The 17,983-nt window shown below is 37.4% G+C and overlaps 2 protein-coding genes across 5 annotated transcripts in view; one reads left to right on the plus strand and one right to left on the minus strand.

The window, feature by feature from the left end:
• Window positions 1-12,181: 12,181 nt before the first annotated feature.
• Window positions 12,182-15,436, plus strand: LOC127662418 (pro-opiomelanocortin-1-like). Its single transcript, XM_052153578.1, has 3 exons — window positions 12,182-12,274; window positions 12,584-12,723; window positions 14,525-15,436. Exons 2-3 carry the CDS (start codon window positions 12,586-12,588, stop codon window positions 15,053-15,055), a joined length of 669 nt encoding a protein of 222 aa, XP_052009538.1. The 5' UTR covers window positions 12,182-12,274; window positions 12,584-12,585; the 3' UTR covers window positions 15,056-15,436.
• A 33-nt stretch (window positions 15,437-15,469) lies between these two features.
• Window positions 15,470-17,983, minus strand: part of LOC127662417 (protein EFR3 homolog B-like) — a 37,063-nt gene continuing 34,549 nt past the window's right edge. For all 4 annotated transcript variants that reach the window (XM_052153576.1, XM_052153577.1, XM_052153575.1 and 1 more), the window contains exons 21-22: window positions 17,427-17,476; window positions 15,470-17,190 (exon numbers count right to left, since the gene is read on the minus strand). In XM_052153576.1, the coding sequence (XP_052009536.1) occupies window positions 17,097-17,190; window positions 17,427-17,476 (144 nt within the window). In that variant the 3' untranslated portion in view covers window positions 15,470-17,096. The remainder of the gene's footprint in view (window positions 17,191-17,426; window positions 17,477-17,983) is intronic.

The following is a 17,983-nucleotide window of genomic DNA, read 5'->3' on the forward strand; positions in this document are numbered from 1 at the left end:
GGCCAGGAATGCCCTGCATTTTTGGCTTATTGTCATTTGTATTTTGCGTTCAGGATAAGACTCAAGAAATATCCTTTTGAGATAGTAGTGGAAGTTATCCAGAATTTATTCTGGTCAGATATTTGGACATTACAGTCTGGTCCTGGTCTAGGAAGCTGGTGCTCAGGGTCAGTTGTCGCTATCTTCGAACAAGGAAACAAATTTCTGACCTTAGAGGGGAAGATGAGGAAATAAGGATATGGTGGCCTCAGTACACGTTTGTCTATGCAAGTGAAGGAAACACATTATGCCCCAAATCGGTTTCCTTCCTTTAAACAGCCATCAAATTTTAATTGTTCTCATTTTGACCATAAGTATTCTACTGTTTTATTCTGCTTGCTGGGACGTTTTAAAACCAAGTTTGAAAATCTGTTAGTCCATTTTTAAGGCATACCACAGAATTACCTGTCGATTACAGGAAATTATTTAGACATTCAGTTTGTAAAAATAAAGAAACAATGACAAATTTCTTTTTACAAAAATTCTTTAACAATGGAAGTCAATGGGGGCAACCTTTGAGCACCAGTCCTAAAGACTTCCATTGTGTGCATAACTGTAAATGTCATTTTTTGACTTGAATTTACAAACTGTGGTACAAGTATAAATCATTTTCTGTGAATAGATGGCATGTCACAGATGCTATCAATAGAGCTTAATTTGCATTTAACTAGACATGTTCCTTTTAAACTCTCTTTTTTGTTCCTGTGAGCTCAGCTCTTAATTTTTTTATTAAATTTGTTTGGGGGTCTGCTCCACCCATGTCTGTTGGTGAGTGATAGGCAGGAAGCGAGTCTTCGTGGGTGGTGCAGATAAGTTTATCTTATGGTCAATAGTCTGATGCTTAAAGCTGAGAGGTAGAACATGCAATAATTCATACAGAAGATTACACCAGTTCAGTAACAAAGAAATGTTTATACATTCTCAAAGTAGTTACAAAATGTAAACAATGAAACATATTTAGGCATTAAAAGTCTGTAATGTTTTGGGATTGTATCAGCACATCTATCTTACATTTAATCAGTTAAGAGAAATGTTATGGCTTATAAAGCAAATTATGTACACATTTGCTGTGTCTTATAGCCTATGTGGTAGGATGTACAAAGATTGTACATTTGCCAAATGTAGAAAGAAAATGCAGGGAAAGAAAGTGAATGTAACTGTAATTATATACAAACTATTTATATTTAATAATGATCATTCAAATGTAATGTTCATTTACATTGATAACATGTGAATATTTGTTATATTAGAGTTACAAAATATCAGTCACAATCTAAGGTGTTTCTTTCTTTACAGGTAAACTATTAATTTAGTATGCTGAACAATAGATTCTGAGTAATGATTAACTGGAATGAGACAAGTGGATATTCCAGATGAGACTTTCCCTTTAACTGTAATTGATTCACCATGGAGAATCAACAATGGCCTTATGATGTCACCAGAGTATTGTTTTGCATAGGTCCTAAAGGAGTGTTACAGAAAGAGGCGTGGGCTGCATGTCTGTGGCCGGATCATCATGCTCACCTTCTTCAATGAATAGTAATCTGAGTCCTTCCATGAGTACCACACAATCCCATCAGGTCCCAGAAGATTGTTCCCTTTGGCAGAGTAAAAATTGAGCATAATTATATTTAGATATTAAAAGCCTATACATGTTTGGGGTTTGTATATGTTACTTTTATTACATGTATTCAATTAACAGAAACGTTAAACATCCATTGAACAATTTTAATTTACTTGAAAAGAAAAATATATAAAAGATCAAATAAAGAGATTTATGCTTAAAAAGAGTATTTGCTAATTGAGTGAGAAAAATAAACTTAATGCAAAGGGAATACAAGTTTATAATACAGTATATATACTGGCAGCCAAAGGTTTGGAATAATGTATTTTGATCTTATGGAAAGTAATGGGTAATTTTATTCACCAAAGTGGCATTCAACTGATCACAATGTATAGTCAGGACATTAATAACGTGAAAAATTACTATTACAATTTGAAATAAAATGTTCAGAACTTCTTAAACTACATCAAATAGTTCTCATCAAAAATCCTCCACTTGCATCAATGACAGCTTTGCAGATCCTTGTTATTCTAGTTGTCAGTTTGTCCAGATACTCAGGTGACATTTCACCCCACACTTCCTGTAGCACTTGCCATAGATGTGGATGTCTTGTCGGGCACTTCTCACGCACCTTACAGTTTAGCTGATCCCACAAATGCTCAGTAACACTCTTTTCCAATAATCTGTTGTCCAATGTCTGTGTTTCTTTGCCCACTCTAACCTTTTCTTTTTGTTTGCAATTTTTCCCATAACCTGCACCCCTGAGTCTTCTTTTCACTGTTGTACATGAATCTGGTGTTGAGCGGGTAGAATTCAATGAAGCTGTCAGCTGAGGACATGTGAGGCGTCTATTTCTCAAACTAGAGACTCTGATGTACTTATCCTCTTGTTTAGTTGTACATCTGGTCTTCCAAATCTCATTCTGTCCTTGTTAGAGCCAGTTGTCCTTTGTCTTTGAAGACTGTAGTGTACACCTTTCTATGAAATCTTCAGTTATTTGGCAATTTCAAGCATTGTATAGCCTTTATTCCTCAAAACAATGATTGACTGATGAGTTTCTAGAGAAAGATGTTTCTTTTTACCATTTTTGACCTAATATTCACCTTAAGACACACCAGTCTATTGCATACTGTGGCAACTCAAAAACAAACACAAAGATGATATTAAGCTTTATTTAATGATCCAAATAGCTTTATACCGTGTTTGATATAATGGCAAGTGATTTTATAGTACAAAATAAACAATTTAGCATGATTACTCAAGGATTAGGTGTTGGAGTGATGGCTGCTGGAAATGGGGCCTGTCTAGATTTGATAAAAAAATGACTTTTTTCAAATAGTGATGTACTGACTATACTTTGTGATCAGTTGAATGACACTTTGGTGAATTAAAGTACCAATTTCCTTCTGTAACTGCAAAATCTGAACATAATTCCAAACTTTTGGCTGCGACTGTGTCTCTGAAAACGAGACTTAATATCATATTACATGCTATTTTGCTTCTCAAGTAAATGTATCGTTTAAATGATTTTTGGATATTTTGCTTAAAATCAAGACATAAATACAGATTAAGATTTTGTTGTTTTTTGAATTGAAACATTTTCAAATTATCTCAATAACAAAAAGTACAACGGCCCTTGTTTATTTTTTTATTATTTTTTTTTTTATTTTTTTTATTTTTCATACTGTGCTTTTTTATTTATTTATTTTTTTATTGTGTATTAAAAAGGCAATACCATGGACAATGTACTGCACCATGGTAGTGTCACATTATATTTAGGAGAACCATATAAATATCATGGTATAAAGATTACTATCTGATCACTGTATTGTGGAACTGCCACGGTACTTTTTTGCAGGCAAACATTTCTCTACTAGGGTAAAGATGTCCTGGGATGGAAATGACCATCAGCAATTGAGTTATGAAATAGGGGTAAGAATTTAAAACTATTGAACAACAGTGTGTTTACAGCAGCTGTTAATGAGTTTAGAATCACTTCTCAAAACGTAGTCTTCCCTGTAAGCTCTTCAGTACCTCATGCTGACCTGGTTGAAGGGTATCTTAAGCTTTGAGGAGTGGGCTTGAGCGAATGATGTTGATCATGCAGCCAGGATTGCGACGCACATGCAGATCTGTGTTTGCAGATCTGTGTTTGCATGTCATAGATGAGTGATCTGTGGATGTGCAGCAGCGTGTTGGTCTCTTCATAGAGCTGCTGCAGTGTGTGGAAGCGACTTTCTAAAGAGGAGTTCATGCCATACTTCTCACTCTGCCAACACAGACATAAAGCATTTGTTTTGAATATTTGTAATACACTTATCCTTCTAGTAGCACAAGTCTGATTCAAAAACACACCAGTGTAAAACAAATGTATATATAATTGTTTTAAAAGATTTTTTTTAAATGTATTAATCAGAATTTTGGTCTTGTTTTCCAGTAAAAATAAAAGGGCCTTTAAAAGTTTTGCTTCTCAAATAAACTTTAAGGCTTTAAAATATTTCTATTGGACAAAAATACAAAAAAACTGATTATTTTGCATTGTGTGCACTTTGAAAGCACTGTTCTTCCATTGTTTGCACACAAAATCTTACTGTAAATGCAAAATGAACAAATGTTACCTAAATCCTGTTGTACCTCTCTTTTAGTGTACTGTATGTGAAAGTGACCCAACAAAACATACTTCACACAAATAGAAAATAAGCAGCGGTCAGTCAAAACACTTAAGATCTTTTTTTAAAAAAAGACCCTTTAAGAGCATTCAGTGAGTAAAAATCAAACAACATCTATTTCACCTGAATCCCATTAGAAGAAGAAAGCTTAGAAGAAATCTGCAAATTACATCACACATAGTAATTTCTAATGTTATTTCACTGCAGGTGTAAAAAGTAATTTTGTCATTGTATGGGTCAAAAAACTAATTACAAGTTTAAAAAATTTCAAAAAAAAAAAAAAAACTTGAATGAAATTAAAAATGTTTCCACATTTCATTGTAGTTAAGCATTTAAAAAAAATCAAGAGACTGTTGAGGGTTACTGAAGATTCGTTTAATGCTATGTCAATGCCTGAGGGCATCATTTAATTAGCTTGTTAACTCAGTAGACAGAAAATAAATATATTTTAAAGAAAGGGTTGAGTTTTAGTCATGGTGACCTGTGAAATATTTAACAAGTAGGCCTACATTGAGGTTCAAGATGAAACTTTATGGAGTAAAAAGCATGTTTGTCCCCCTTGGACATGTTTTTGAGTATGAGTAAAAAATATTCCAATTTAGTAAGTAATAGACTTGAATATGACAGAGCGGAGGAAGGGGCATGATTCTACACACCCGGCCCCTTATCAGGCTAATCAAGCCTCCGTGAGGGATAAAGGCTGACTGCGGACGGCGGTGCGACAGAGAGATAGCGTTTACAGCCAGCTGTCCGACACCTTTGTGTCTTTTCGTTTCAGTTCTTCATTAAAATATTATTTATATTGTCAAGCCAGTACTCGCTTCCTCCTTTACATTGAGTAAAGTACAAATTCCCCAAATACTTAAGAATAATAGTAAAGTACAAACTACTATGTTTCTTTATTTGTCAACCTGGGCCTGATGAATGGAAATATCACTTAATGGGATAGTCTTAATGGGATAGTTCACCTAAAAATGTCAATTCTGTCATAATTAACATTTACTAATCTCAGTTATAGTATATGGAACCTCATGTTGTTTCAACCAAATATGACTTTCTTTCTTCCAAGTAACACAAATGGAGAAGTTAGGCTGAATGATAGCCTCAGTCAAGATTCACTTTCATTGCATCTTTTTTTCCATACGATAAAAGTGAATGGTGACTGAGGCTGACATTCTGCCTAACATCTCCGTTTGTGTTCCATATGACAGAAAGTCATATGAGTTTTGAGTAGCACGTGGGTGAGTAAATGATGAAGAGGTTCCAGATAACTGATATCGACAATAATCACACCACTTTGATATTAATAATAAAATAACATTTAATTGAACCACAGCAGATCTTTTTGGAACAGTGATGGACAATGTTGTAGAGCACTGCGCTCACTTCTGTTCAAGTGACTGTGGGACAATTTCCAGCTTTAATCCTGTAAATGATCAGGGTTAAGGAGGTATTAGTACAGAAACAAAGCATTACTAAAACATTTGTCTCTTGCTTCTCACGAGGCAGATGCTGATGTGGGGCCAGTAGCAAGTACATAAAGATAAAAGACAGGTTTTCTCTTGGTAAATTAACCATAAAAAAAGTTTAATGCATACCAGTTACAAATATATAAATATTATAATTTGTTTCTTTCTTGCTTTCTCTCTGCCTCCCTTCCACCATTATTGCCCAAGAAAAACGATACAGTTCATTAGACACAAGTTGACGTCAATTAGCCAACATGATCACACAAACAAGTTGACATGTTGTTTCCAGAAGTTTCAGTACACTAGGATCGGCTGCAATTATGCCGACTATTTTGTTGAAACCAGAAAGTAATCGCATTCAAGCATGATTCGGAGGTTGCATTTTTCAATCAAACATTACGTTTTTACTCCGCTGATGGATAGGTTTAGGTTTGGGCTTTGATTTGGGGGTACAGTTTATAAAATAAGCAGTCCTCTTCACTGGATTAAAGCCTGTACTGCTGAAAACAACTAGTTTCACAAGTCGCTTTTGGCACCCCTTGTGGAACATTTTACTTGGAAAATGGAGCTCACATGCCCAACAACACTTACCACTTTGGCCATTGGTTGCAGTGTTTCACATTTTGTTAAACTCACACTAAAGTTTAAGGGTGTTTCACAACTAGTCTGTTTGAGCACTCCAAATGATCTCAGAGCGATTTAACATTTAAAAATGTACAACGTCCTGGTTACTGGAAGGGAACGAGACGTTGGGAACGAACGTTGGGAACGAGACGTTGTGTCGAAAGAAGTGACACAAGGAGTTTTCCTTGGACGCCGAATCGTACCAGAATTTGCATGCCCTGCCCCGGACATTAGGGTATGAAGGGAAGCAAATGCCAGTCAGGATTTTGCATTGAGGAGCTGAAAATTAAGCACGGACATTTACAGTCCTAGGTCTTGTGCTGTGGCAGGAGGGACTCAACGTCTCGTTCCCTCCCTCAAGAGGACCATGACGTTCCCCTTCTGTCACTCACTCGACGTTGTGTCGAATGAAGTGACACAAGGGGTCCTTAGAAAAGCGCCACGCACTGACCGTGTTACGTGACTGTCGAAACAGGTGCACAGCAGGCTATTGCGTGCTAGAGGCACCTGTGCCGGCTGCACGTAGCCCTCCCCAATGCCCCCAACTCTTTTATTATTGCATACAAACCTTAGGTTTCCCGCAGCCCTGAGGGGGGAAAAAGGTGTTACATGCCTAGAATGGGAGCAAGCCCAGCAGCCGCGGCCTTCTCTCTCACTATGTCTCTCACATAGGACGTAAAGCGGCTGGGGCCTATCTTAAGTCGGGGAAGGCGGTCTTTCACCGAGGCTAGGGTGCTGAGAGAAGACTCGAAGCCCTTACCCTGCTCTGCGCACCCGGCAGAGGGCAGATTTAGAGACTGAGGAAGAGGCTAAGGAGGCGTGCAGGGGCTGTAGGCGAGGCCAGAGGCAAGGTAGCTGTCCAGTCCATAAATTTCCTATTCTTTGAGAAGGGAAAGACCCTGCGGAGGCCACGCCCTGCCCAGTTTTAGGGGGAGGTACTGCGTGGCAAATACACCACGAGGGTTGTGAAGCCGGACATGGGATATGGAGCGGTTGTAGGCCCAGCCTAATGAGAGGGGACTCTACAAGCACGGCGGCTGGGGCAGCGGGGCTGCCCGGGGGAAACACGGGTCCGCTGATAAGGGGGAACATACCCCGGAAAATACATCACAGGGAGTTAGCCTGAAGAGGGAACTATGCCCGTTGAGCCTGAACCAGAGCATTTGAGACTCGTAGTGGGTCTGGCCATGAATTGCTCCACTGAATTCGTGGGCCAGCGGGCTAGGGAGGAGAAACATCCAGGCAGCGACGCTCAGTGGCTAACCTGGGACAGAAAGAACACTGGATCAACTTGGTGAAGGGCGCAAGGTGTAAGTGGAACACCCGGTCGGTTGTGCCAAATTACGAGTTCTACCGGCTCGGACCTGACAAAACATGGGAAGAGACTGACTCAACCCTCAGATTGTAAAACCTGGCAAAGGTATTGGGTGTTGCCCAGCCTGCTGCTCTGCAGATGTCTGCTAGGGAGGTGCCATGGCTCAGTGCCCATGAGGATGTCACACTTCTAGTAGAGTGTGCTCGAACCCGCAAGGGGGCGGGCATGGCCTGGGTGTGATAGGCAAAGGCAATATCATCAATGACCCAGTGGGCTAACCTCTGTTTGGAGACGGCGTTCCCTTTCCACCGTCCACGGAGGGTGGGGGGAGCTCTGGCTTGGTTGATCATATCTACGACAGCAGGTGGTAAATACACTAGATCTTCCGCATCCCGTCCAGGGGCCAGACGTTGAAGTTACAGAGGTCTGGGTGCGGATGCCAAAGGGTGCCCCGTCCCTGAGAAAGAAGGTCCTTCCTCAGGGGAATTTTCCAGAGAGGGGCTGTCGCGAGGAGCGTGAGATCTGAGAACCAGGTTCGGGTGGGCCAGTAGGGGGGTAGTTGAGTATGCGGATGCCCACTTCCCTTAGGGGGAAAGAGCGGCCTCTGCGACCTTCGTAAAGACGTGAGGGGACAGGTACAGGACGAAGGGGAGGACCTTGTACTGATACGCCTGGCTGTCAAACGCGAACCGTAAGAAGGGTCGGTGTTGCGGCAGAATGGAGACGTGGAAATATGCATCCTTCAGGTCTACTGCCACGAACCAATCTAGCTGTCGAACGCAGGTGAGAATCTGTTTCTGCGTGAGCATTTTGAACGGGAGTCTGTACAAAGCCTGGTTGAGAACTCGCAGATTGGTCGCAACCCGCCGCTTTTCTTGGGTACGATGAAGTAAGGGCTGTAGAAACCCTTCTTCATCTCGGATGGAGGGATGGGCTCTATCGCATCTTTGAGGAGCACCCTGCTAGTAGAGTGTGCTCAAATTTTGTTTGTATGTACTATAATGATTTTCTAATTATTCTAAGTCAAATTTTGTATTCCAATCTTAGACATTCCTATTCACTGTAACACAACCATAGCCAACAACATAGTTTGGTATAGATGTGCGAGTTGACGTTGATATTCCTAAAACATTTCTGGTAGAATTAATGTAGGTGACAGTGGAGATGGACAACATGTCATTTAGCATTTACATTACTGCATAATTGAAATGAGTTGGAATTACTGCAATTCACTGAGAATGGATGCAATTTTAAAGATGCACACATCATGCATGTACATGAACTTGCTGAAATTTTAAGCCTTGTAGTGCATTGCCAACCATTGAAAAAGAACTAAACAAAAGACAAATCAGCAAATGAGAAAAGAAAAAGTTACCTTTCACCAGACAGGCACATCCCTCATTGTTATGAATGTGGCAGGAAAGTGCTCCTCTTCCATGCTGTTTTTCACCTTTGGTAATGCTGCACTATGAAGCACTGTTACTAGGCTCTGTTGACAGGCATCTTATCCCCTAAATCTTCTCTAGTAGGATTCTTATGACAGGTGCTGTGCAATGACCGTGAAATACATACTCGCCCTGTAAAAACTGTTTGTTTTGTAAAACATGCACTTGCATTACTTTATCATTTTTATTTTAGGAGCTTTTAGGTTGACAGGATGTTAATTTTTGTAAAGGAATTATCCTTGATTTAAATATCATATTACATCTGTTTAATTGTATTATTGGCATGACAGCTATGTTATAGACCATTTACTTATGTTGATCTATTATAAGCATTCATTGGCTATTTTTCTAAAATAAAATGTGATAGCAAACATGAGAATGAGTATGTATACATTCCTATACCATTTGTTTATTTTGTTTTAAATACAGAACATAAGTTCTTCCTTGCTTCTGAAACATCCTTTAAGCCCAGCACATTTATATATCATTTTAGAGGGCTGTGTGGCAAAGCAATCTATAACAAGAACATAAAATTCAGCCATGTCAGAGCTCCAAAATAATGATGTGGCCTTCATAGAAAATGTGTGATTTGCCCTAAGCAATAGTTAACAATATAGTAACTATTTCTGAATAAATAGAATCACTTAAATTCAACTTAAATTCAGGATGCACATCTTTTACATTTGTCAATGTTTTTAAAATCAGATTTAAAATGTCATTCCACTATTATGATTTCTCAACTTAATTTGACTATATGCAAATATATATATGTATATACACTGGCGGCCAAAAGTTTGGAATAATGTTAAGATTTTGCAGTTTCGGAAGGAAATTGGTACTTTAATTCACCAAAGTGGCATTCAACTGATCACAAAGTATAGTCAGGACATTACTGATGTAAAAACAGCACCACTATTTGAAGGTAATTTCTTGATCTAGACAGGCCCAATATCCAGCAGCCATCACTCCAACACCTTATCCTTGAGTAATCATGCTAAATTGCTCATTTGGTAAAAGAAAATCACTTGCCATTATATCAAACACATCTGAAAGCTATTTGGTTCATTAAATGAAGCTTAACATTGTCTTTGTGTTTGTTTTTGAGTTGCCACATTATGCAATAGACTGGTGTGTCTTAAGGTCAATATTAGGTCAAAAATGGTAAAAAAAAACAAACAAAAGAAACAGATTTCTCAAGAAACTCATCAGATAATCATTGTTTAGAGAAATGAAGGCTAAATTGTCAAAAGCCGAATGGGATGTGGAAGGCCAGATGTACAACTAAACAAGAGGATAAGTACATCAGAGTCTCAAGTTTGAGAAATAGACGCCTCACATGTCCTCAGCTGACAGCTTCATTGAATTCTACCTGCTCAACACCAGTTTCATGTGCAACAGTAAAGAGAAGACTCAGAGGAGCAGGACTTATGAGAAGAATTGCAAAGAAAAACCCACTTTTGAAACAGAAAAACCAAAAGAAAAGGTTAGAGTGGGCAAAGAAACATAGACATTGGACAACAGATAATTGGAAAAGAGTGTTATGGATCTAAACCCCATTGAGCTTTTGTGGGATCAGCTAAACTGTAAGGTGCGTGAGAAGTGCCCGACAAGACAGTCACATCTATGGCAAGTGCTACAGGAAGTGTGGGGTGAAATGTCACCTGAGTATCTGGACAAACTGACAGCTAGAATTAAAAGGATCTACAAAGCTGTCATTCCTGTACGTGGAGGATTTTTTGATGAGAACTCTTTGATGTAGTTTAAGAAGTTCTGAACATTTTGTTCAAATTGTAATAGTTATTTATCTTGTTATTAATGTCCTGACTATACATTGTGATCAGTTAAATGGCACTTTGGTGAATAAAAGAACCACATTTTTTCTGTAAGGTCAAAATCTGAACATTATTCCAAAAATTTAGCTGCCAGTGTATATATATACGTATATACATACAGTACATGGCAATGTTTCTGTTCAAGTTACGCAAGACAACACATGCCCAATTCCCTGCAATTTCTGTAGAACTTACATTCAATATTTACCAAATAAATAGTCCAGACTATTTTAAGATTTAAGCATTTCAGTTGTATGACAAATTTCCATATAAATATTTTAGAAATATTTACTTCAAGGTAACGAGTATGAACTTTTATAACTTAGTAAAGCAGGTTTCAATCAATACACTTTGGTAAATGGCAAGGCAATAAAAAAACGACAGTAATTCACCTAATTTTATACTTAGCAAAGTTTAAGCATATTTAAACAATATTTTTTTTTTATTAAAATCTTACTTTTGAATAATTTTTTGAGTGTGTAAAAGCATGTGCAACATTATAATATCTGAGCAAATTATTAATTACTTATTATTGTTAGTATTTTGAGTTATTTCATATTTTCTTCTATCAAATAAACATGAATTAGAGCTTTTATTCTCAATGGGAAATATATGTAATGCATTTAAACACATTAATAATGCTTAGTAGTAGAAATAATGCAATAATTAAATTCAATACCCAGATTTTATGTTTTACAATTACTTTCTTAACTGAAGCTCTTATATGTATGTTGAGCTTTTGTTCTGTTTACCACTCAAACTGTAAATGCACCCAGATTACTTCTTTATTCAAAGCTCTCACCTTTCAATTCATTTCAGTACAGGATTATCACCTATTTGCCCTTTCAAAAACAAAACACATGCCCTATAATTTATTTGATGTGAATTTTAACCTTTAATCACTGAAGCCATGCTAACCTACACGTCTCCCCTTGAGCATAATGAGAATCAGCATCATGATTTGGTAAGTGACAACTACTTGAAGATCTAGCCCTAATCCAGAACTCATTCATAAGTGACATTTGGATGTTGATTGACTGATTTTTGATGGATTACTCATTTGCACGGTGAATTATGCGCTGGGGTTTTCTAACTTGCACCAACCGTTGAAGAGTGACACAGGTAATTTATTAGAGTTTGGTGGCCTTGAGGAATTGACGCACAGTTAGCTTATATAAGAGCACTAGAGACGGGTTGCAGACACCAGAGACAAACAAATACACACTCATCTAAACCGATCAGCTAAAGTCAGAGAGAAGAGCAACTAGAAAAAGGAGTGATTGCTCTGAGAGCAACTGAATTCTCTCTGTTCAACAGGTGGATAACTTAGAAATTAACTTTCGTAAATTTTCTAAAGAATATAGACACTTTATGCTCTGGTTTTTAGCTTTACACATGTCCGTTGTACATTGTAGCATTTCCTTTTTTACTTAATATTTTATTACTTTACATGCATCACAATGTTTTCTTTATTCCTTTCATTCTTTTGTTCAATTCACAAACTTTTGCATGCTTTTATTTATTTTCATTGTCAAAAATATTCAAGTGAATTGGATGTAAAAATGTGAATGTTGCAATGTTATTATATTGGCATTAATCGTTCTGTGCTGTTTTATGTTTATTCAGATATGGTAAAGGGAGTAAGGATGGTGTGTCCTGCCTGGCTCTTGGCTCTGGCTGTACTGTGTGAAGGTGGATCTGAAGTTAGAGCTCAGTGTTGGGAGAACGATCGCTGCAGAGACCTCAGCACTGAGGAGAACATCTTGGTGAGTTGCAAAACATCTTGCACACATAGATTTAAGTTGGTGAGGATTTCTCAGAAAAAGGAGTTTGTTGTGCCTCATTTTTGTCCCCACTGCATACTGATGTAATCAATGGAATACTATATGACTTTGTTTAGTGTGTATTTATATTTTAATCTAACAAATGTCAAAGATAATGCATACATTTTAAAACAGGAAAACAATTATAACTTTTTTATGTTCATTTGTGTGGATGATATATCAGAATATCAGCCTATTTGCATATCTCCATTCATTACTCATTGGCCAACATTCATTTTAGTGGGCTATATAGAATTACATTAAATATTTTTAAAAATATATTCTACCTAATTATTATTAGTAGTAGTATTATTACTGTTATTATTATTAGTATTGCTTTTATTGAAATTAAAGTATCCATTCACTGTCTTTGTAGTTTTGAGAAAATGCAGAATATGTATTTGGCCCAGCACTTTCTGTTGAAACTTGTTGTGCAGCGATATGTCCTCCCTTAAAAACATTTCGTTTGATTTTTCTGATTTTGTATTTAAAGATTTATTTTTTCGAAATGGTTCAAAAAGAGGTATGTTTCTCAGTATTTTATTATGATCACACTTCTATGGGCTCCCTGAAGCTCAACAGTTCAACTCTGTTATGGAAAAAAAAAAATCATAGTTATACATTTTTTGGAAGAAAATTTGACTGTAAATAAAAAGGTGGTGTTGTGCAAGGATGTTTGTAGTTAAGGCTGTTAGTAGCCATTTTTGCATTACGTTCAACACTGTTACGTTCAACCCTTAACCATTTTGAATGGCTTGGTACACTGAAACTGAGTGATCCTACCAAAATGTACTCTATATAATCAAATTAAAAATAGCCTATGTGATTTCCAAACTTGTTGTGATGGGGTTGAAATAATGTAGTACTTTACGGTTAGGCTAAAGGTTAGGTTAAAAACAACAAATAACTGTTGTTACTTTGCAAGGCTTTAACCTCACCTTTATGATTGGGGTAATCATTTTAGAATCTGCCATTGAAAAATCCATTCGTGTAGATCATTAATCTCATCCTGAATGGTTTAGAGGAAGGATTAGGATAGGGTTTGGGTTAGGGTTAGCGCACACTGTTGATACCCCCCACCACACCTCCCAAATGTATATGCCCTTTACAGCCCTGGTGCATTTTTTAAAATCCTGAAATTTTCAGGCACAGTATCGGCAGAATACATTTTTAGTAATCTCACTTACAGTACTATGCAAAAGGTTTAGGCACTTGTGAGGATGTCTTCAAAAATAATGGTATAAATAGTTTTCATTTTACAGTGAACATCATCAAAAAAGTTAAATCAATATTTTTTGTCGCCACCATTGCCTTTAAAACAGCCCCAATTCCCCTAGGTACACCTGGACGGTGTTTCTTGGTTGTTAACAGATTGGATGTTACAAGCTTCTTGGAGAATTCGCCACAGTTCTTAAATCTATGTCGGCTGTCTCAATTGCTTCTGTCACTTCATGTAATCTTAGACTGACATGATGTTCAGTGGGGGACTTTGTGGGGGCAATGCCATCTCTTGCAGAGTGCCCTGTTCATATATTCTAATCTTTTCTGTTTGCAAAATAATGTTTGGGAGTCTAAAATGTATTTTATCCTTCCTATTGACACACTAAAGCTAAAGACATAACCAGATTAAGACAAATGCTTTTGTGATACATCTTAAGAGCCTAAAACTTTTACACAGTAAAACACAAATCTCACTAGTTCTAGGGAAATAATCCTGATTATTTCTTGTATTGCTCTTTCTAAGGACTGCATCCAGCTATGCAAGTCTGATCTGACAGATGAAACCCCTGTCTACCCTGGACAAAGCCATCTGCAGCCTCCCTCAGAGCAAGAGCAAAATGAGGTCCTCGCACACCTATCCAGCATTTCCCTCATTCCCACCGCTGAGCAAATGGTCCCAGAGTCCAGCCCTCGGCACGAGCACAAGCGCTCTTACTCCATGGAGCACTTCCGTTGGGGCAAGCCAGTGGGCCGCAAGCGCCGACCCATCAAAGTCTACACCAACGGTGTGGAGGAGGAATCTGCCGAGACTCTTCCAGCTGAGATGAGGCGTGAGCTGGCGACCAATGACGATGACTACCCTCTGAAAGAGAACATCTTAAGCCAACAGAAGAAAGATGGCTCCTACAAAATGAACCATTTCCGCTGGAGCGGACCACCCACCAGCAAGCGCTACGGAGGTTTCATGAAGTCCTGGGACGAGCGCAGTCAGAAACCTCTTCTCACACTCTTTAAAAACGTAATCAATAAAGACCACCAGAAGAAGGACCAGTGAGGTGTATATGAGAGGTTTTGGGTGTTGAGAATGGTTTTTAATACACTTCTGTTAAATTTCTTCCCAGCAAAATTCTAGATGAGAAGATATCTTATAATGCACAGTAAACAATAGAAACGAGGATGGGTTGTCTTGAATAGCACTTAATTTGTCAGTTTTAGCATTTATTCACAATTCTGAATAATGTACATAGAAATGCTGTGGTTATTAAATACTGGCTAGAGGCTAAAAGAAAATCATGTTTATCTTATTTATTGAGATGTACTATACTGTAAATTTTGAACATGTGATACATAAAGTATTTTGTTTCAAGCAGAGCAGAACAAACTGGTTCATTTCTGAGAAGCAAACACACATTAAATTCATTACTATACATATTCGTATCCCACAATATGTAGTTGCCAATAAAGCTATAAAGACAGGTCAAACTTTGATTTCATAAAATTAGTCTTTAATTGATATTCTGATTATTCACACCACATATGTACATCACTTAAGAATGGTTTCATTTAAGCAAACATTCACAGAACACAGTTCTGAAGTCATATCAGTTTGCATTGACGGTACCCAAACACATAACAGGGACAAAGTTGACATAATCATTACTAATTACAGTCCACATTGCTTGAATATTCTTAATAAGGATTCAACCTAAAATCAAAAGACAAAAACAGACAAAACGCCCAGTGCATGTGGTGACTGACAAGGAACCCTTTTTTAGAGAGGAAAGATTAAACAGGGAAAAGATGAGATGATAAAGGATAATTCACTTTGGACAATCACAATCACATTTTTCAGCATACACCACATTTACACGATGAGCTATAAAGTGCTGCGATAAAATACAAGAGAGCAAAAATCTTGATGTGATCTTAGAATTACAGATTTATACATTTATGAAGAGAGAAAAGTCATACAAGTAACAAAAGAAACAAACTAATATCATGGCTAATTTAACAATAAATAGAGAGCTAATCGGCCCCCTAGGACCCCCATAGTTGCGGACTATAAGAAATCTTACCTCTTCACTCTGGTTCAGAAAGGAAAACACTCTTTTGAGAAAAGCACACAATCACAAGAATTTTAAGCAAATAAAATCTCTTACCCTTCACATTTCCAGTAGTAGCAAGATACAAAAGTGCATAACTTGCATGACTTTACTATGCAAATACACTAGAGGACCTGTTGAATTTACTCTCTTGCTCACAGTGTGTCAATCAGCTGTCAGTTCTGACTGCAATAATGCATCGAGTGTTTGCAAAAAAATATTTGTTGTACTTTTTCTTCAGCTTTTGTCTCTGAAGAATCTGCATTATTCAATTCATTTATTATTGCTTTAAATACAAATATTATTGCAGCAATTAGAGAGGGTTTAAACATGCAGAAGGACATACTTCTCTCTCTCTCTCTCTCTCTCTACCTCTCTCTCTCTCTCTCTCTCTCTCTACCCCTCTCTCTCTCTCTACCTCTACCTCTCTCTCTCTCTCTCTCTCTCTCTCTCTCTCTCTCTCTCTATTGTCCCTACTTCTACATCACTTAATTAATCAACACATTGAAAAACATTTACGGAAAACATGCAGAGATCATTTTTTAACAAATGTAAAGTCTTAACTTAAGATAAAAATATGTAAGGCAGTTATACTTTTTATTTTTACAAGAATATCAACCACTTTCTCCGAACGACAGACATACACAATAACCTGGTGTATTTACTGGATATTTGATTACACATAAAACCCCTATTCTGCTATGTATTCTCAGACAATGACACAATTGTTTGTAGACACATTCAATACATTTGCAATTAGATTAAGTTGTGTGAGCATTGTCATTTATAGTGATACAGTGCATATTTAACCAATGTACATTCTCTTGGTTTGGTTGTCTGTTTTGGTGAAGATCTCTGGATAAAGTAAAGCTTTTATCTTTATATAAAGACATTAAACTAAAGGACACCATTGAGTTTCACCTGGACATTAAGGAGTGATAATATTGTAGGCATAAAAACAGGTTTGTATGTGGTGACTGGCTCCAGGCTCTCTCAGTACACACAGAGGTCAGGAAACTTCATTTCATAGACTGGTACGGAACGACTCCGACCGTTGCCGACAGAGCCAGATGGACTTGGAGGAGGCCTGTTTAGCAGAGAGAGAGAGAATGACAGAGTGAAGAAGCAAGTGTCAATCCCATGAGACAGACAATAAAGCTTTTTTCTGAAATTCTCAGGCCCTACATGTCAACAAATCACTAATCAGTTTCATGTACATAAAATACAATAATTTAAATGTATAAGTAATGTCCTTTATATACCATTTATTATGAGGACAACAAACATATACATTATTTTAGAACTCAGTTTAATTTTATGTACCTGATTGTGATTTCAAAGATTTGGTTGAGTTTATTCTGCAACAGGGAAGCCTGAAAAGAGAGTATTTAACAGAATTTTTATCAAAAATAAAGAAAGAAAAAAACTTAACTGAACAAAGAGCACTGTTTGTGCTTTCTGACAATCAAAAAAATAGGGGGTAACCCTTGATACACTGTAAACCTGCAATTGTAACAGGGATAGTTCCCTCATAATTTACTCTCCTGCCAGTCCAGATGTGAGACTTTCTTTCATCTGCTGAACTCAAACAAAGATTTTTTCGAAGGATTTCTCAGCTCTGTAGGTTCATACAAGTGAATCGACGACAACATTTTGAAGCTCCAAAAATCACAGAAGTCAGCATAAAAGTAATCCATTCGACTCCAGTGGTTAAATCCATATCTTCAGGTGTGATATGATAGGTGTGGGTGAGAAACCGATCACTTTCACATTCTTCTTCTTTTGTTTTTTTATTCAAATTCTTCATGCATACCGCCTACTTCTGAAGACATGGATTAAAACACTGGACTGTATGGATTACTTTTATAATGCCTTTATGT

The sequence above is a fragment of the Xyrauchen texanus genome, chromosome 22, assembly GCF_025860055.1.
Source record: "Xyrauchen texanus isolate HMW12.3.18 chromosome 22, RBS_HiC_50CHRs, whole genome shotgun sequence".
Taxonomy (NCBI): Eukaryota; Metazoa; Chordata; class Actinopteri; order Cypriniformes; family Catostomidae; genus Xyrauchen; species Xyrauchen texanus.